General features: G+C 42.6%; 1 protein-coding gene across 9 annotated transcripts in view; it reads left to right on the forward strand.

Annotated features, from left to right (window-relative positions):
* ERC1 (ELKS/RAB6-interacting/CAST family member 1) overlaps positions 1-20,473 on the forward strand; it is a 490,045-nt gene that overhangs the window by 20,454 nt on the left and 449,118 nt on the right. For all 9 annotated transcript variants that reach the window (XM_059726510.1, XM_059726512.1, XM_059726507.1 and 6 more), the window contains exon 2: positions 982-1,807. In XM_059726510.1, coding sequence (XP_059582493.1) covers positions 1,139-1,807 — 669 coding nt within the window. In that variant the 5' untranslated portion in view covers positions 982-1,138. The remainder of the gene's footprint in view (positions 1-981; positions 1,808-20,473) is intronic.

A 20,473-nucleotide genomic window follows, 5' to 3' on the forward strand; every position in this document is an offset into this window, starting at 1 on the left:
GCAAAAGCTGACAGAAGGGAAAGGATGAGACAGTAGCTAGTGTAAGTGCACAAATGAGACGTCAGCTTAATTTCACTCCAATTCATGTGAAAGGAGAAGGGCTGTGATTCATATTACAGTGCTCTCCCTGCACTTTATTCAGGGATTCTATTTTTATTAGCTCTGTCTAATGTGTGTGAAAACACTTGAACTTATGATGCATTTTGAAAGGATGAAAGGGCATTGTTTTTTTTTCTTTTTTTCCCCTTTGTGCTAAATGGATAGACTTGAAGATATGGAGTAGAGATATATTTACATGAGTAAGTGGGTAGAAATGAGGACAAGACTCTCTCAAGCTTCATATTTGGGTCTTTTACAGCATAATAGAGCTAATATCTGTACCGTTTGCTACTTAGAACTTTGCTGGTAGCAACAGAAATTAAAAGTGCTATGGTCTTGTCAGTTTTGCTGTTGACTACTTAATGTAAATGGCAGCAGTAAAAAATAAGACAGTTTTAGGAGTGGTAATAGGACTGGAGCTGCCTACCAGTAGACTTAAGAAAACACTGCATTAGTGTATATTACATTTGCAACTATGGGAGGGTTTTCGCAACCATTGGGACTGAAGACTCGGAAGTGTAGTATTCTTACATAGGGAAGAATTTTGTCTACTGAGCAGGTCCTTCATCTTAATTATAAAGTTTAAATTCCAGGCATAAGTTGCAGATGACGATTGAAGTCTTCTTTGCAAGGGAAAAAATTAGGCTGTTCTGGTTCAGGCTGTGCCTATAGCAATATAAATAGCAAAGTAGAGAAGGAATAAAAATTTTACCTGAGTTTCAAATTTTCTGGTTTTGAAAACTATTTGTAAATTGCATTTTTGAGCATGACATCTAGCTGGGAGCATATTAGAGAAATGGAGCGCTAATTGAAGGTGTGGGATAAAAACTGATGTATTTTGAGAAAATGGATATTTAATTTGTGTTGCTTTAATTGATACAGATACGAGCTCAAACACCATGAGTACATGACTTCAAAAATGGACAACTGGATCTGCAATAAATTGTGATTGGCCTTAAACTGACTTTCAACCACAGAAAAGCCTCACAGGATCTCTCCTTTCTGCTTTATATAGTCACCTCACACCACCTGTCCAGCCATGTATGGAAGCGCTCGGTCAGTTGGTAAGGTTGAACCAAGCAACCAGAGTCCAGGGCGTTCGCCAAGGTTGCCACGATCACCACGCCTGGGTCATCGTCGAACCAACAGCACTGGTGGGAGCTCTGGAAGCAGTACTGGAGGTGGCAGTGGGAAGACACTTTCCATGGAAAATATTCAATCCTTAAATGCTGCCTATGCCACATCTGGCCCTATGTATCTCAGTGACCATGAGAACGTGGGTGCAGACACCCCTAAAAGTACCATGACTCTTGGTCGATCTGGCGGACGGCTGCCTTATGGTGTGAGAATGACTGCAATGGGTAGCAGCCCTAACATTGCCAGTAGTGGTGTTGCCAGTGATACTATTGCATTTGGAGAGCATCACCTTCCTCCAGTGAGCATGGCATCCACTGTGCCTCACTCGCTGCGCCAGGCCAGGGATAATACTATAATGGATCTGCAGACACAGCTCAAAGAGGTATTGCGGGAAAATGATCTGCTGCGCAAGGATGTGGAGGTGAAAGAAAGCAAGCTGAGCTCCTCCATGAACAGCATCAAGACCTTCTGGAGTCCTGAGCTAAAGAAGGAAAGAGCACTAAGAAAAGATGAAGCTTCTAAAATCACTATTTGGAAGGAGCAGTATAGAGTTTTACAAGATGAAAACCAGGTTAGTCATCTAAGATCTTTATGTGAAGGGGGAAGGAAGGGAGTTATGTAGTTGGTGAAGGAGAGTGGGACTTGCATGGGTTTCTGTTTTGCACTGGAAGTTAATATTGGGTTCCACCCCCTGCTTAGACACTGATAGAATTGTTGGGGATTTTTCCACGTGAAGGGAATAAGTGAGTGCTGTTTTTCAAACCAAAGTGGTGTTTGCTGAAAAGAAGTTATATTGGAATCTGCTTAATTAATTGCTGGGAAAAATAGTCACTATGGTCTTATTATGTGGTGCACTGAATCCTGACCAGATTCCTGTTGAATTGTACACAGAACACTTTGGCTAATCCATCATCTGTTAAAGCATACTTGTTCATTTCCAAATGAACATCCCTTGGCCTCCAGCTGGGGAGGCATACTAAATCAGAATTGAATTTGTTCCTCATAATTAGATGGCTTTAGAGGTACTGAACTATGTCCTCCATAGCACCTGTCAAGCCAGCTGATGCTCACAAAGCATTGAATACTCTTCAGCTTTTCTTGGCTCAACAAGACATAGGTGATTCATTATTCCATTATGCAAAATTATCTTTTATGTTGGCAGTGAGTGCATGTAAGAGCAACATGCTTTAACAGACTATTTTATTCCCTTATAATTATGTAATTCTTATATAGTAAGCACTCTGAATTTTTGTAGTAAGAAAGTGTACATTTAGCATTTATCTATGTTATGTAATTCTCAAGCCAGGGTGCATACAATTTGCACTTGAGATTTTTATAATATATCTTCATTACAAATGTCAAAAAAGGTCTTTATTATATTCCAATATGGCATGGAGAATAATTAAAAGTGGCTAAATACTGGTGATAAATGACTGGATTACTAGCTGTCATTACCAACCCTGTGAGAGTGATGTATTTAACCCAATTTTAGTGTATACCAAAAGATTTCCTGACTCTGAGCATGGGTAGCTGTTTTACTCTTATGTCATGTAATCTAACCAGTTAGATGATTTTTCTTTAAAAGTCAGGTTCCCAAGCAATGCAGGGAGCTTGGGGGTGCAGGCGGGGAATGAGGCCAGGTGGGGCAGTGATCCGGGGGCAGGCAGGGGATGAGGCCGGGTGGGAAAAGTGATCCGGGGGGGGCAGGTGGGGGATGGCGCCAGGTGGGGCAGATATCCAAGGGACAGGTTGGGGATGGGGCCGGGTGGGGCAGTGATCCAGGGGGGCAGGCGGGGGATGGGGCTGGGTGGGTCAGTGATCCCAGGGGCTTGGGGAGTAGGCAGGGGATGGGGCCGGCAGGGGTCCTCCCCATGGTCCCCTCCCCCTCCTCCAGCCTCTGCCACCCTCTGCTGTAGTGGCATAGAGCCCAGGTCCAGCTAACTCTGGCTGGCACGCTGCTTGCCCTGAATGGGCAGTCAGCATGCTTCAGCATTGGGGTGAGGACCAGCCATCAAGATGCTCTGGCTGGCTACCAGGGTGTCTCGGTGGAGGACCTGAGTCTCCAGTTGCCTTAGTGCCCCATGCCCTGCCCTGCTTTTTTTGCCCGGGGTATTTTTTGACCTCTGGATATCCAGGGGTCTAGTTTTGCCCCAATGCTGCAAATTTGAAGTGCGGGGAACATTTTTTTTTTGTTCCCGACCGTGCCTCTTGCAGCATCTCAAACAGCTTTCAGATGCTGCAAGAGGCATGTGCTTGCTCATCTGGATGTACCTATGGTGTGTAGACCAGGCTGGCGTGCCCTAGAAGACTAGAGGCGTTATTTTAACCTTCTAGTAGACATAACTTTTTTCTCTCTCAAGCTTCTGTTTTACAAAATATGCCTTTTGAGTCTTTTTTTATATTGTGTTTTATGACATAGGTATGGGTTTAACTTGAGAACAAAATCTGTCCATATTTACCCAAAGTAGAGAGAGAGAGTTAACTGTGTTAGGCTGAAGGAAGACAGGGCAGGATGGCACCTCATTGACTAACTTATGAATTCTCTAAGGTGCCATCCTGCTTTGCCATCTATACGTGTGCATTTATGCTCAGTAACCGCAATTACTGTGCAGTACAGGTGAATGTCTACAAGTGCATGCCCATACTGTGCAGTAAATATAGTGACTTATGCCAACTTGAGCAAAAATTTGATACCTTTATCAAGTAGGTATCAAATTTATGGCTGATTAGTTACTGCACAGTACTGCACATGTAGATGCCTTACTGTGCTGTAACACTGTGTGTGTGGCCTGATTTGGGACTAAAATTAGCATTAATGTGCTTTAACTCCTGCACATGTAGATGCCAACCTATTCCCACTTACTGTGCAGTAAATTTAAGCCAGCATAAATGCACTTGTAGACACACCCATAGTGAACCAAACTGTTACAAGTGTGGTTGGCAGACAAGGTTCTTTGGGTAAATCTGATATCTTCTGTCGGACCAACTAAAATAGTTGGGAAAAATTCTTCTTTGCAAGTTTTTGGATACAAACACCTGAAAGCTTGCAAAGAAGAATTTTTCCAACTAGTTTAGTTGGTATAATAAAAAATACCAGATTTACCCAAAGACCCTTGTCTGCCTATGTCCTTAGACCAACACAGCTACAACCAGTAAATGTGGTTAAGCACAAGCATGAACAACTATTAGCTTCTGATTTAGTAGGCCAGTTTGGACTTGAAATTTTCTGTGCTATAGTTCACACAGTTGCATTCAGTTGTCCAGTTAAGCAAATTGGGTGAAGACCTGATTCTTTGTAGTTTAGGAGCCTAGAATTTTCTCCTAGCCTTCCTCAGTGGTCAGCATTGTGTTCAGGAAGTTATTCAGGATGTTGAGAACTTTGTGATTAAGTCTCAACATACAGTCTCAAAAGTTGCACCTAAGTCTGGGTTGACTTTTATTTGTCCATCTCTGATTGTCTGAAGTAAGTGATTGCCATAGTTAAGATGTGGCAATACCTTGTAGTTCTATTTATATATTCATTCGTTTAGGCAATCTTCACTTTTGGTCTTGGAAGATGGGCATAGGAAGAAGGTGTCACAAAAAAATAAAGCAATGGCATTGGCATATTTTAAAGTTGCATTACTCTCTGCTTCCAGATGAATGATTTCATATTTGAAATCACACAAGACTTGAATGATTCAGTAAAATCCATTCATTTGACATACTGTAAGCATTTGTTACCTTGGAAATCACCTGAGATTATTTTTTTAATCTTATTTTCTGCTGACTTGAGTAACTGTTTAGGGGGAAAAAATCAACATATTATTTAAGCATAGGGCAAAACAGAGTTTGTCATACTGGTCCATAGCATTACTCCTAATGTGTGATAGTATGCATGAGAACATGCAATTTGTGAAAGTTCAGTATCCCAATATGACACGGTTTGTGTATTATTGGATTGATAAATATCAAAGAAGGAAAAATGAAGTAAATGGAAAAAAACTTATTTTTTAATATTTAATGTTCAGACAACTGTAAAGTTTGTCTATTGGTTGAACTGACATACCAGCAAAATGAAATCTCAGTTCTTATCTTTTATACCAGGTTGGGCAAAATGGGGGATCTGGCCAGTAGCTGGACTCCATTTCCCAGCAGCTCCTGCCTGTGTTGCTGCAGCTGTTTTTTTTTTTTTGGAGACCCCAAAAAATGACAGCGTAGGGCTATGACAGTGTAGGGCTGGGGCTTCCACAGGAACCATCCCAAGCAGTGGTGGTAGGGAACTGCTTCGGGGCTGAAGCTGGGATTTTGTGGTGGTGATGGTGTGGTCCTGAGCCTGGGCACAGCCATGATCCACTGCCCACATGCCCACTGGAGCAGAGGTGTGATTTCCTGCCTGCACACCCCTGCAGGGTATACAGGTAGCAGATTGTGGCTCTGCCCTGACTCAAAATCCCTGCTGCAAAATCCCATCTCCAGCTCTGGAGCAGCTCCCTGCCCAGCCACGCAACCTGCAAGTGTTGCTTGGGTTGGTCTCCGTGGAAGCCCAGGACTTTGCCTACCCCTGTTTTACACTGTTTTACCAATGGGATAGTATTGTAGAAATCTCAAGATTCTCCTGTCAGAACTGTCAGACTTAAATACTTATGTTTGCATTACTTTTCATTGGCATTAAGAGGTTGAAATTCCACCTGAACAAGACAGTTGAGAAAAATGTCTTGTCTTAAAAGAAAACCTATTTTTTTTCTTCAAATGCTTGTTACAACATTTGAACATTTTATGAAAATAGAGTACAGGTATATAGTACACAGTTGGCTTCCTTGGTAGCTTAAACCCTTTGGAATAGAACATTCAAGTGGTTTGTTATACTATGAAAATCATATGTAGCGATTGAAGAATATTGTTTTTCTTTATTCTCTTTCCTACTCTTCCCCCATACTCTAATTAAACACTTAAGACTATTGCAGGACTCTGTTCTCAAGGCACCCACTATAATTACCACTGCAGTGTTGGGATTGCGTAACTTTAGTCCAAAAAAGGAAGGGTGCAATTTAATAGTAAGTGAAGCACTGCAATGAGATGTAAAAACTAGAAATGCTAATTAATAGATTATAGTTAGCTAAGAGTATGCCCTAATTAAACTGAATTCATTATGTCCTCTGTAGCCCTCTGGAGTTGATCATTTCACCCTTTCTAAAGGAGATCAGTTTAATAGGATTTATTGTAATTAAATAGATTTTTCTATTTAGACTCTGAACCTGGCGTTTCTCTGAGATCTATGGGGGCACCTGAGATATGTCCATTGCCCCAGTAAAATTGAATTACCCTCATATTATCTTCCAGAATACTTGTAGGAATTGATTTTAGATGCCAATACTTGTCCTTCAATACATCTTGTTTAATAAAGCACCTGGCCATTGACAAGGCCTAAATGTTATATTGAGTTTAACTAAACACAGAAGCATCTGGAAACACTAGCTTTGTTCATGGAGCCAAAACCTGGGGTGTCCTCTGTCAGGGGAGAGCTCTTAGCTTTTATTTGTTGCTTGACTATGGAAAACTAATAGCTCAATTCTTCTGTTGCAAAGAACTCTGAAACACCACAACAGGTCAGAATGCTTTTGACAATATCTATTTGAAATCTCTGGGTTTATCTTGTGAATCATGTACACACCTAATAGTGCTAATACTGCACAGCACCCCAAGGCACCTTTGAAAGGATCTTACAGCACTTGCTGGTGCTGTTGCCCTAAACCACTCATTGTCGAAGACCAGTGGTGCTCAGTGCTCAACCTTTTTGGCCAGTGGACCAGATGAGCAGTGCCCAAGCCATCTGTGGGCTGGATCTGGCCAGTGGTCCCAATCTGGTGCTCAGGGAAGGTGCAGTGGGTGAGGAGGCAACCTGGACCCAACTTGGGCCCCTTTGAGGGAGGGAGGGAGGGAGGGAGTGGTGTGGCCTGGCTCTAATCTAGTTATGGGGAGCTTGGTGTTTGGGAATTTGGCAGGGAAGAGGGTGTCTATGTTATCTGCTACCGTTTCCCTGCTGCTGTAATTTCTGATGTGGGGAGACTGGTGGGCCAGATGCAATGGCTCTGCAGCCAGCACTTGGCTAGCAGGCTGGAGGTTGAGCACCCCTGTCATAGATCAGTGATTCTTAGCCTTTTTTAGACTTGAGGCACCCCTTGATAGACTCCAGGTACCTCTTGGAAAATGGCAGCTTCTAGTTTTCACTCAATTTTTATTATGGAAAAATAACAGCAAATCTTCTGTTGCAAAGAGCTCAGAAGGACCACATTAGGTCAGCATATTTTTAATGCTATACAATACTATTTAAACTCCCTGGGTTTATCTTGTGAATTGTGTTTGCACACCTAACAATGGTAACATTCCATGGCACCCTCGTCACTAGGGGTGGACAGTTGTATGGGCCGGAGGGCCACTAAAGGGCATTCTGGTGAGCTGTCATGGGCTGGGTCAGCAGCGCCCCCCACCTCCCCTGCAACAGCTCATCATCATTTCCTCAGTGACCCTCCAGCCCAAATAATTGCTTCTCCCTTCTCTCTAAGGGCAGAGAGCACAAAGGTTAGGGGATCCTAAATTTCTGTTCCCCCTTTCTTTCTGCACCCCCTCCCCTGCCCTGGGTCTCTGGCACGTGGCTGGGCCAGTGCTGCACTATATTCCTGTCCACTGCCTTGGGCCACATGGGCACAGCTGGCATGGCTCCTGTCTGATCCAGCTGTGTGCCAGGGACTTAGAGTGGAGGAGGGGATGCATGGAGAAAGGGGGGAAATGGAGTGTGGAACAGGCCCAGCTGAGCCTGGATTACCTGCAGCTCCCAGCCTCCATCTCTCTATACCCACTCCCCTGCCCTGAGTCCCTAGTCACTAAAAAAGTTGACTAAGATGCTTTTAGAGACTTCTAAACTCCTTTGAGGTGTCTCTGCTTGTTTTTGCTAAGTAGGATACTTGACATTTGCAATATGACAACTTAAAAAAGAGTACCTATTTAATATTTATTTATTTATTTATTTATTTAATTTACAAACCAAAATGTGTTTAGATTGTGATATTGAAGTCTGTGATGGTCACATTATGGAGCTGTGTGTGCTAGAGACATTCTTTCGTATTAAAGTTTTTTATGCTCTGAATGAGATCTTAACAAGGAGTTAGGGCTGACAGTAAGAGGTGTTCTGATGTCTGTCATCTTCTTCCGCACCTTACTGTTACTTACCATATATGTTATCCAATTTTTCCTAAGATATTTCCAGTAGCAGAGAAAATGCAAGAAGGAAGGTTCTTCTGAGAACTTGTCTGTTTTGTTACATGTCAGATTTGTTCATTCTTTTGTTTTTCCATAAAGTATTTACCTGTCCCTGACATTGGTGCAAAAATCTTGCTACTGTTGAGAGTTAATGAGATGAAGAAGGCATTTTTCTTTTGGAACTAATTACTCATTTTATGGTAAATCCCAGGTAGACTTACTACCAATTTGAATCTTCTGTAAAGAAATGTGATCAGTCAGTTTGCTCTTTGCTTTGGGATTTGTCTTTAAGGTAATCTTGTTCTTTCACAAAAGAATAGAGAATGCTTTTTATACAAGTTTTGAGAACACTGCAGTTGCTAGCATCTTCAGAAATGTTTTTTTTTCTACTTTATGGTGATCAGCAGGCAAATATTGCCTGGTATTCATAGATTTTTAAGGTGAGAAGGTGGGTGATCATCTAGTCTGATCAAGTATATATAGGCCACAGAACTTCCATAAAACAAATTTGTGCTTCAAATTCACTTGTAGTTGAACTGAAATGTATCTTTTTGGGGGTGGGGAATGCAATTTTGCTTTAGACTTCCAATAGAGAATATACCACAACAATTCCTAGACTGTCCCAGTAATTAACACTTCACTAATAGAAAAATATACCTTATTTCCATAAAATAAATATTAATTATGAACTGCTAACCTTCTTTCTGGTTTCTTTACTGAAAATTCCTTTCTTGAATATGAGATTGTCATGCTTCTTTACCTGGTTATGCAACTACTCAGTGTCTCTGTTCCCAAATGTCATTACATATCCATATATATTTTCTTCCTGTACAACTACAAAATTTCACTTTATACAAGTGAATTTTCTTCTGGCTTCAGGCAGGAAGCATATAGCATGCATTGCAGGTCATAAGAATTGATCCGTTGCTTGCTAGCACAATATGTATTAAGTGTATGACTATATGTAAAAGGACAAAGCCTCACAAATTCATTCTCAGATCCTTCAACTCCCCCTTATTTCCTACTCAGGTTTGCTTGTACTGCTGTATCCCAAGCAAATCCAAGACTGAACGCTTTTTTGGGTTGTGTCTATTTTCTTCCTTTGTTATAAAAGTGTGTGCCGCACTTAATTGTTATCACATTATCAGTACTACAATTCTGTACCTGTGGTTTTCCTGAAGTTCAAGGACCAAAATATACTATCCTCTTTAGAAATGGACATGCTTTTATTTATATTGCTTTGAGATAGAGAGTAAGTTCTGAGGCATTCTGTATAGAATATATTGCCTTTCGTTATTCTTCCAGAAATCTTTATATGGCAGTGTTTCTGAAGCAGTTCAAATTAGGAAATCAATTCTGCTTTGCTGGAAGTCCAAAATGAATGTTTATACCTACTCAAGTCTAACTAAGCCTTGAGTATACAGGGAGGAATTTATGGACCTAACAGTAGGAACCTGTTTTTGGCAAAGAACTACTTGCCTGAATGCTGATGGGGGTGTTGAAGTACTCTCTCATTATGTCAGTTGAACATATCTTCTTCTAAACTTATTTTAGAATCGATTCAGGACAGTGATTCGAATCACTGTCCTCTGAATTGACTGAATACGAATCTGAAGCAAATACTAGCCACTTAGCACAGGCCTAGCAGGTAGCACTACCCCAGTGCACTAATATTGGGTCCCAGGGAGCTGGTATTACTGCCTCTTCCCAGCCTCCCACACCAGGATTGGGATCTGGGGCCTCACACTGCCCCCTCTCAGCACCCTGCATGCTGGGATTGGGCACTGGGCACAGCACCACTCCTGCCTGGGCATATAGGCCGCAGTGCCACTGGCTCTCCAGCCACCAAATTTCTGGGTCTGTGTGGAGGAGCCTTGTGGGCCAGATGACACAGGACCACAGGCTGGAGGTTGAGCAATCCTGATTTGGACCTGTACCTTTTATATCTAGATCACGGGAAGTGAAATAGATAAGGTCCTGCAGCATCCCCTCTCTGCTCTTTGAGAGAAGAATAATGTTCTGCCATACTTCCTAATTTAGAAAACATTGAGAAACTGGATTCAAGAAGAGTGCTGCTTTGCTACTGCTGCTCCTCTGTCAGAGGAAGAGAGGTCAAGAATATCACTGATGATGTGATATGTGAACTATGAAAGGGGAAAAATCTATCCCACAAGTCTGAATACTGTTTCTTTACTCCTTTTCCTTAAAAGATCCAAGGATAAACAAGGAAATGAAAATGGGTACATTTCCCTTCCACTAGCTGCTTATCATGCATTGATAATTGAAATATATTTGATATGATAAATTGATTTGAACTAACAGTATTTCCAGATAATCAGTTTGGCAAGTTACTTTTTACATTCATTCATAGGTGTTAAAATATTAGGAAGTTTTGAATAGACAAAATATTTTTTTTCATACAACTTGATTTGCTAATTTTGAGTTCTTTTCAGGTTTATGTTACAGGATATAAGAAATGAAAGAGCACATTTCATTAAATTGAAATAAGGGAAATGTAGTTTGAATATTAGTAAGAACTTTCTCACCTTGTAGGTTAGAACAAAGTGCCCAGAGGGGTTGTGAATTCCCCATCCTTGGACATTTAAGAACAGGTTGGATAAACACTTACCTGGAAAGGGTCTGAGTAGAGGGTTGGGTTGGATGAGGTAGCCCTGTTTCTCCATAATATAAAATAAGCAGTTCTTTCATGCAGAAAGGGCCACATTGTTCACAATTTCAGCTGAAGTTAGAAGCATATCTGGCAATCGTAAAGAGAGGGGGTGACCTTGCCCTTTCATAGCCCACTGGGTATTTTTCCCCCTTTTTTGGCTGTTGTCATGACTGCTGAAAAGCTTAAATTTTGAGAATTTGTCTCAATTTCTTATTGAACTTTCCAATTTTTTCTGTTTTACCATGTGAACTGTTTGTTGTGGAAATCTCATTGATATAGAGTCTTGTGAATATCCTGATGCAGGGCATTTGCTCCTTTATGGTTTGCCCTTGTCATCTTTCTTGCTGTTGCAGTAGGTAGGAATTGTCTCCCTTCCTAAAGCAGGGCTGTCCATCTTCTGAGGAGCCAGGGTCTGCATGTCCTGTAGTTTCATAGGTGGCACTGCCCTGCACTCAGCGGTGGGCACAGGAGTGGGAGCCCAGTGGTCCCAGGCACAGTTGTAGTTGAAGTGATTGAGGGAGGCTGTGCTCAGGTAAGAGCTCATGGGATCCAAGTGGCCTGCAGGCTGCCAGTTGAACTGCCCTGCCTTAAACCATTTCTTCTTTCAGAAAAACGGAGAATGACAGTAGAAAAAATAACTTGGCTGCATTCAAGTTAGTTTGACTTGGGGTCAGAGGGGACCTGGGTTAGGGTCAGAAGGGAGAGCAACAAGTGTGATGTCATGGGGGACAAGGATCTGTTGGGAGGCTAGTCTGAGGGGGGAAGGAGTCCAGGAGAGCGAGTTGTATTTTTATGAAACCTTACTGACTGTCCAATAGATACTGTGTACTGCTCTGTAATCCTGATTAAAAGAGGGAAAGAAGTGCTTGAAATGAGGGTGGCCAGCAAAGTACCAGTAGCACAAGCTTGAAAATACCGAAATGCATGCTGGTGTTTGGGTTCCACAACTCTAGGTTGCAAGATTTTTTTTGTCATTAAGGAATAAAAGGACACTTCTAAAAGCTTCATAGAAATGAGAAAAAGTACAACAGAGGCCAGATGCAATACTGTCATTCAGTTCTGACTCACAGGAAGGAAATACAATGGGATTTACTTGCAGGAAAATGAATGACTAATAAACAGCCTGATTATGGTTTACATAACTCCTGAAGTATTAGTGAAAGAGAAGCTGTGTATTGACAGTGTGCAAAAAAAAAAAAAAAAAAAGCCAGCAGCATACTGGAGTGTCACTTGCAGATTAAGGGAAGTGATTCTCTTGCTCTGTTCAGCACTGGTGAGGCCTCACCTGGAGTACTGTGTCCAGTTTTGGGCCCTGCACTTCAAGCAGTATGCGGACAGTTTGGAAAGAGATTACAGAGACAGTGGTGATGGGCTTTTCTTTGTGGCCATAGGGGACAGGACTAGGATCAAATTGCCTAAAGCTACAGCAAGGGACATTTCGTTTGGAGATTAGGAGGAACTTTCCTAGTCAAGCGTTGGAACATGCTACCTAGAGAAATTGAGGTAAATCCATCCTTGGTAGTTTTCAAATGTATATCTGTCCTTGGAACTTTTCAAGGCACTTGGCTGGGATTAGTCAAGGGTGATCTTGCTTTGAGCTAGATGACTAGCTGACTTTGTGAGATCCCTTCCAACCCTGCTTTCCTATGATTACTGCCAAATACAAACATATGTGTCTTATGGTAGTGATTCTCAGCCATGGTGCCATGAGACCCTTTAAGGGATTCAAGATAAGAAACCAAGGTGCAATGTTCTGTCAGCAAGTAGGCATAAAGGTTAATTTGGGATTACTTTCTGTGTGCAAAGATTAGTTGTCCTTTGTTGTCATCTTCTGCAAGTGTCAGAGAAGCTGAAAAATAACAGCAGATTGTCAATCACAAGAGCATTCCTCATATTGAACTGTATCTTTGTAATCTAGTTTTTCACAAGACTTCAAAGTTATTGTGTCTTGAAATGAGAATCTTTGGAAAATAAGTCTCTAATTATTATGGACAGTTTGCTGGCAGCATATTAAGGGTCAGGTGGACTTGTGGTTGTTCATGTTGTACATGGGTTTGGGGACTCATCTTCATCTTCCACAGCCAAATCACATAGCTTTGTACTCTGGACCCAGCCTGTGGAGCCAGAAATTTGGTGGTGGGAAAAGCACTGCTCATCCCACCACCAAATTTCTGTCCCTGTGGGCTGGAATCAGCCCATGGACCGCATTTTGACACCCCTGCTTTAAAGGCTCCCTTTTGTTACAGTTACCCACCTCAAAGGGCTTTTTGTTAACAATATAGTTCTACCTTTTGATATTTTATCAAATCTACACTTCAGCAAGCATTATGAAAACTTTTCCACTAAATTGAGTTTTGGTAAGTATTCACTTCACTTGTACAGAGGTTGTCCCCATAAATTGTTTGTGTGGTGGATTTTTGGAGGACAAGAGCTTGCTGAAAGAAAACTTGATCTTGACTATTTAAAATTGGACAGAGCACATAAAAGTATATTTTCAATAAGCATTTATATGCTAATGTGCTGAAGCAGGGGTGGGCATCCTGTGGCATAGGCAGCCTCTGTCTGTAGTATGCAGCAGACTAAAGAGGGGGCAGGCAATACAGTGGCAGATAAGGTGAAGGGACAGAAAGCAGAGCAGCAGATCAGGCAGGGAGTGCAGAGCAGGCAGCAGAAAGAAGAGCAGTGGCTTGTGCAGGGGAAGGGGTTTGGAGTGGCATTCAGGGAGAGTGTGGAGTTAATTTGTGGCACATCAGCCAAAAATGTTTGTCTCCACTGCCCTAAGGAGTAGATGGTCCAAGAACACTTTGAGGTATTTGCACTTACTGTATACCTACACATTTATATATAGTTTGAAAGAGTACTGGAGACAGGCCAATGTAGTGACCCTACTTAAAAAAAAAGCAAAAAGGAGGACCCAGGGAACTACAGACTAGTTAGCTGCACCATCTGGGAAATTACTGGAGCATATCCTAAGGAAGGTCATTTGTGAGCATCTGGAGGAGGAAAAGCTGAACCCAAGCAGCCAGCAAACAGTGAGGCTTTTGACAAGGTCTCACATGATGTTCTCATAGCCAAATTGGAGAAATGTGGGCAGCAAGGCCAATTTAGATTGGTTATCCAGAAACATTTCTTCACTGTGAGAATAGTGAGGCAGCAGAATAGAGTGCTTAGGGAAGTTGTGGGCTCTCTGTCACTAGAGGTGCTCAAGAAGAGGTTAGGCAGCCATTGCTTGGGAATGATCTAGGCGTAGCTATGCCTATGTAATTTCATGGGTATTTCCCATTCTTCTGTGGGCTTTGCTGGTTGTTACCCCCTTCCCCCCCTTTTCACTCTTCCTGTTAAATGTCAGGGTGTTTTTAAGCCTTCCTCAGAGGCATTGAGTGTTGGTTACAGCTAAGGCTGGGCATTATGACTGGTCGTGCCAGTGCTCCTGCTGGAACCAAAGCCAGAGGTTTCTGGCTAGAGGGTCTTTCCTATCTGTTCAGGGTCAGTCTGATTGCCATATCTGGTGTCAGGAAGAAATTTTACCCCATGGTCAGATTGATGTAGACCATGGAGATTTTGCCTTCCTCTGTGTCACAACCCAAAGTTGTGATTTTTGTTTTGTGTGTGCTTCGGCACTGCTAAATTATTTTCCCGCTAAATTGCAGCTTCTTTGCACAGTGGAGTTTTCTGCTGCAGAAGAGAACCCCGGTGCAACAGAGAATTTCCCGCCAATTTGTAGCTTTCTTTGCATGATGCATTTCTTTTTGCATCTAGGAAATGCTCAGTGCAAAGAGTTCCCGCCATTTGTATTCAAATTTGAGCTACATTATTGGTTCATGTTAAATTATGCATACGTGGCGGCTAGCGATTGGCTTGCTAGCCGTATAAAGAGCTTGGGTGGTTTCCGCCCAAGTTGGAGAGAAATTGGAGAACTCTGAGGAGAACCTCCGCAAGGGAGGACTACACGAACAGACTTCACGCTGTGTGAAGATCTCTAAGCGCTGCGGATCCTTACAGACCCAACGCATTTCTTAAAAGGCAACGGGCCTGACCAGCCTCTGGCCTCTCCCCGTCGCCGATAGATTCCTAGATGTATCCCTTCCTGCGAGAAAAAAAAACGGACCCACTGAGCTTCAACAACTCCGTGGGAGAGAGTGAACTTGTCGTAATCCTCAAACGAGGATTTAAGCGGAGCTGTGCCTGGAAAACTGTCCAGCCTACATCACGACCATCTTTGGTGTAAGTAAACAATCTTTAAATCAACCACTATGCGTCTGTGACTAATTCTAGCTTGCCCCCGGTCTTCTCCGACCCCACGTGCCCGGGCTGCTGGCCACAGCCCGCGTGCGCAAAAACAGGCCCGGATCGCTCCCGGCCTGTACACTCTGTAGTGGAGGGTTTTGCCCTCTACCTGGGATCTCTTGAGCATATATATACAACATTTCAGAGGAGCAGAACATTGGCTGTTGTGGTTCCCCCACTTTACTTTTAGCAAGTCAGAGTGTTAATTCTGTGTTGTGTCAGGGTAGTCTTACATGGAGTTCAGATTATAGATTGTATGGGATGGTTTGGATAGGGATGATCATGCCTCAGGCAGGGTGTTGGAGTAGATGACCTCTGGAAGTCCCTTCCATCCCTAGTTCTCTATGATTTGACTACAGAGTATAGACATGCACACAGTGCAAAAAACTGCAAAAAAAAAAAAAAGAAGTCTGAAAAAATGTGAGAAATTAACAATAACAGCAGCAGCCTTAGAAAAACCATTATGCCAGGGTTCAGCCACATACAGCTGATGGAGCCCCTGGGTCTGGCCAATGGAGCTGCAGGGCTTTACCTATGCTGGGGCTTAGCAGTGAGAAGGAATGGCAGGGCCAGGGAGGTGGAAGCTGTGCCCACGCTGTTGCTGCTTCTCTTCTCCATCCCCAAACTGTGGTATGGGCGCAGCTTCAGTTGGAGGGGAACTGTGACACGGCCAGGCTGGATGAGATGGGACAGGGAGAAACGGGAGCAATACAGAAGCAGCTTCCAGTTCCTCAATCTTGGCTCAGCTGCATTACGGGTGGAAGCTGCATTCACACTGCAGCCAGTGGCTCCTGTTTAGATATTATAGCACACTGAGTGATTCCTGCATGACACAATGAATGCTGAAATACAATTCAGAGGGAAAGTCAAAAAGTCATAGCATTAGAATTGGATATCAGTCAGGTTTTACCTGTTGTTCCCCACTAGTTGTGAACATTGCTGACTGAGGAACTGTCTTAAGATGTCACCATTCTGGAAACGTTTTAAAATATTGAAACTTCACTGTAACATGAGAGCAACAGCTAGAGCAGATGAATTGTGCTACTTATCTCGAGGATTGGAGAGAGGACCAGGCCTACATACAGAGATTGCTCTGATCTTATCAGAGTACTAGAAAACTTCACAACAACACTTAGAAGTGATAACAGGAGAGGCTACTGGAAAGTATATTCTTTTGCCAAGCATCACATTATGCCTTTCTGACACAGTTCTACCTTTTAAGATATCCAAGAGGCAATTTTGGGTCAGAGGAGCTTTTGCAATGACCAATAACAAAGGCCAAGGTCAGCCACTTGACAGAATAGATGTTTACCTTCTACAGCCTGTGTTTAGACACAGATAGGTGTATGTTGTACTGTCAAAAGTGAAAATCATTTGTCAATCTGAAAATGCAAATTATACAGACAAATGATCTATTACCAAACGTAGAAGGCATTTACATGAAAAACATGATATTTTGCAAATTCTTCCAATGATGTTTTGTATTATACTGTCACCCCCTCAAGATCGCATATTATTTATCTCTCCTTCATAATTTTCAAAATGATTGAACCTGCTTATGTTTAATTCAGTGATGTATTTGAAACCCTTCAAATGACTCCAAGTTCAACAAGTTTATTTCCAAAGGCAAGTGAACTATTTTGTTGTGTTTTTAACCTAAGTTTTGTCATAGGATCCTGTGGAAATATTTAAAAGTCTGTGACTTTAAATCTCTCCTCAGTTGGTTGTACAGTAAGGTTGAAAAATTGAAAATTCCAATGGACCGGGACAAATTTTTAGACAGAATTGGTTATGCTCTGCTTTACTCATGATTTGAAGGGGTTTTTTTTACATGACCTTTACGTGAATTCAACACAGAATTTGACTGAAAATCAACAGGAAAATCAGGAAAGAGCCGAATGGTAAAAGAAAGAACTATGGCACTGTTGAAGGAAGAGGAGGAGATATTGTGAAACCAGATGAATGAGTTTGAGTTGATCAGCGGCATAATGTTTAAGCCTTCAGAGAGCTCTCAGTTGGCAAAGAAAGTTGGTATAAAGTGTTATTTGAGAGAGAATCTTATGTCTAAAGGAACTGTGCAACCACAATTAATGCTTTTAGCAAAAATGTACTGGTTAGACACTTGCATAGGAAACCTGAACAGTTATGCTTGTGCAGCCACAAAGGTAAAAATACTCTATGATTTGTTTCTTCAATTTTAATTTTAGCAACTCAGGCTGGATGTCAAATAGCAGAAGATATGTTTACAATTTAATAATGAAGAAATCTGAATATATCAATGCATGACATATTTAAGACCAAAGGTTGATCAAATAGAAGTCACACTAACTTTTTTTTTAATAAGGCTATTTATGTTATTTGTTCTTTACTTTCTATTGAAATCTGACAGTGCTAGAGTAAATGTTTTTATTTAAATTTCTAATTTAGTAAAATATTACATTTTACATAGCAGCATTTTCTACTAAAAAGTATAAGCTTAAAATGTTCCAGTGTGGTACAAAAGCAAGCTGAGGGTACCATTAACAGCTTACTGTGAGAACACCACAAATCCAGTTGCACAATTCTTCATGCTAATTTGCTACTTCATCTTGCTCTTGCATCAGTGTAGTCAGTCACTGGCAGCAGAAGAATGCTTTCCCCAAAAGTTCAAAACAAAACACAAAAACATAGCAGCCAGCATTTCATTTCAGTCCTCCCTGCTGCCTTCCCTGCCCACCCCTCTTCCCCCCTTGGAAAATGATAAATATTTATCTTTAACTCTTTGACTAGCAGTTTGGCAAAATCTATTGGTCTTATTCCTAGATGTATTTTAGGTTTTGCAACTGCCCATCTCCTCAGCTTTGCTGCATCTTCTGAGGTATGTATGATAGCTGGTGCCCTCATAATCTTCAGGAAGAGGACTAGGCCAGTATAACCCAGGGGCTAAAGGAAAGGCCTGTGCCTCCTGTACAAAGATTTTTCTATTTAGTATTGCAGTCTGGCCCTTGGCATGAAGAGGTTGGACACAGCTGTTTAAGGTCCTCTGTTGGGCACACACTAAACTGCTAGGCTGAGTCCTAATCCATTAGACCTGATGTGTATTAAACCTCTCAAGTCTGAGCAGAGCTTGGTATTCCCCTAGATTGGGGAACAGATTTTGTTTAGCACACCCTCCTGAGAGGTAGAGGTAGAAACTGTAGTCCAGCTGTCTGTCTTCTGGGTCTAGTAGTGACCAATCAGTTCTCCCTTTGCTTAAACATACCCTCTTCTGTAACTTACCATGGAAGATGTGAGACCTGGTTTACCGTTTAACTGTTCAGGACTACATGATAAATGCAAGTGCACCCAAAGGCCTTACACAAAGTTTATGAATACACTGTTGCTCTTTACTTAATAGCAGGAGAATTGCAGAAATTTAAACAAAAATAAACCCTTTTGTTCTCTTGATCATTCTTTGTCCTGTAGTCAGAGACATAACTAGCTATTTTGGCACCTTGGGCACTACAGGGAAGAGGACAGTGTCAAGCTCCTGCTTGCACTAAACACCTATGACTTAGTGGAGCTAACAGAGACCTGGTGGGACTCATCCCATGACTGGGCGGTACATATTGAGGGCTATAGATTGTATAGAAAGGACAGGTCGGGGAAGAAAGGGGGGGGGTTGCACTTTATGTCAGTGAGCAATATACATCAACCCTCATCAAGACAGAATCCGAGTTTGAGGAAGTAGAAGGATTGTGGGTTAGGCTACATGGGGGGCAAGGAGAAAGGGATTTGGTGGTAGGGGTCTGCTACAGACCCCCACACCAAGGGGAAGAAATAGATGCGGGGCTCCTAAGGCAACTCTCGGAGACCATAAAAACTAAAGAGGCGGTAGTCATGGGGGACCTAAACTACCCAGACATCTGCTAGGAGACGCAGACAGCAAGGTCCCATCGCTCACGCAGGTTTCTAACCTGTATACAGGACCTCCACCTGACACAGGAGGTGCATGGTCCCACTAGGGGGAATGCCATACTGGATCTGGTATTGGCAACAGGAGATGACATGATAGGGGACCTCCAGATCGGTAGCCATTTGGGAGACAGTGATCACCTTATAATAGAATTCAACATAAGACGGCGAGTGGGTAAGGTAACTAGTAGGGTGAAAGTGCTAGACTTTAGGAAAGCTGATCTCAATGCACTCAGGTGATTAGTCAAGGAAGCACTGCAGAGTAGGAGTTTTGAAGGGATGGGAGCCCAAGAAGGGTGGCTGTGCCTAAAGGAAACGATCCTTCGGGCACAAAGCAAGACGATCCCCGAGCGAGGCAAAAAAGGGAAAGGGGCCAGGAGGCTTCCATGGCTGACCAGAGAAATCCAGGGCAGCCTAAGGGCCAAAAGGGGAGCACATAAAAAGTGGAAACAGGGTGAGATCACTAAAGATGAATATACCTCCTCTGCTCGTGCTTGTAGGGAGGCAGTTAGACGGGCCAAAGCTACCATGGAGCTGAGGATGGCAACCCAAGTAAAAGACAACAAGAAATTGTTTTTTAGATATATTGGGAGTAAAAGGAAGGCCCAGGGAGGAATAAGACCACTGCTAAATGGGCAGAAACAATTGGTGACAGACAGAGGGGACAAGGCTGAACTCCTCAACGAGTTCTTTGCCTCAGTGTTCCTAAGTGAGGGGCACGACAAGTCTCTCACTGGGGTTGTAGAGAGGCAGCAGCAAGGCACCAGACTTCCATACGTAGATCCTGAGGTGGTGCAGAGTCATTTGGAAGAACTGGATGCCTTTAAATCGGCAGGCCCGGATGGGCTCCATCCAAGGGTGCTGAAGGCACTGGTCGACATCATTGCAGAGCCGCTGGCGGGAATATTCGAACGCTCGTGGCGCACGGGCCAAGTCCCGGAGGGCTGGAAAAGGGCTAACGTGGTCCCCATTTTCAAAAAGGGGAGGAAGGAGGACCCGGGAAACTATAGGCCAGTCAGTCTCACCTCCATCCTTGGTAAAGTCTTTGAAAAAATTATCAAGGCTCACATTTGTGAGAGCCTGGCAGGACAAATTATGCTGAGGGGA

This window comes from Alligator mississippiensis, chromosome 4, assembly GCF_030867095.1.
Source record: "Alligator mississippiensis isolate rAllMis1 chromosome 4, rAllMis1, whole genome shotgun sequence".
NCBI lineage: Eukaryota > Metazoa > Chordata > Crocodylia > Alligatoridae > Alligator > Alligator mississippiensis.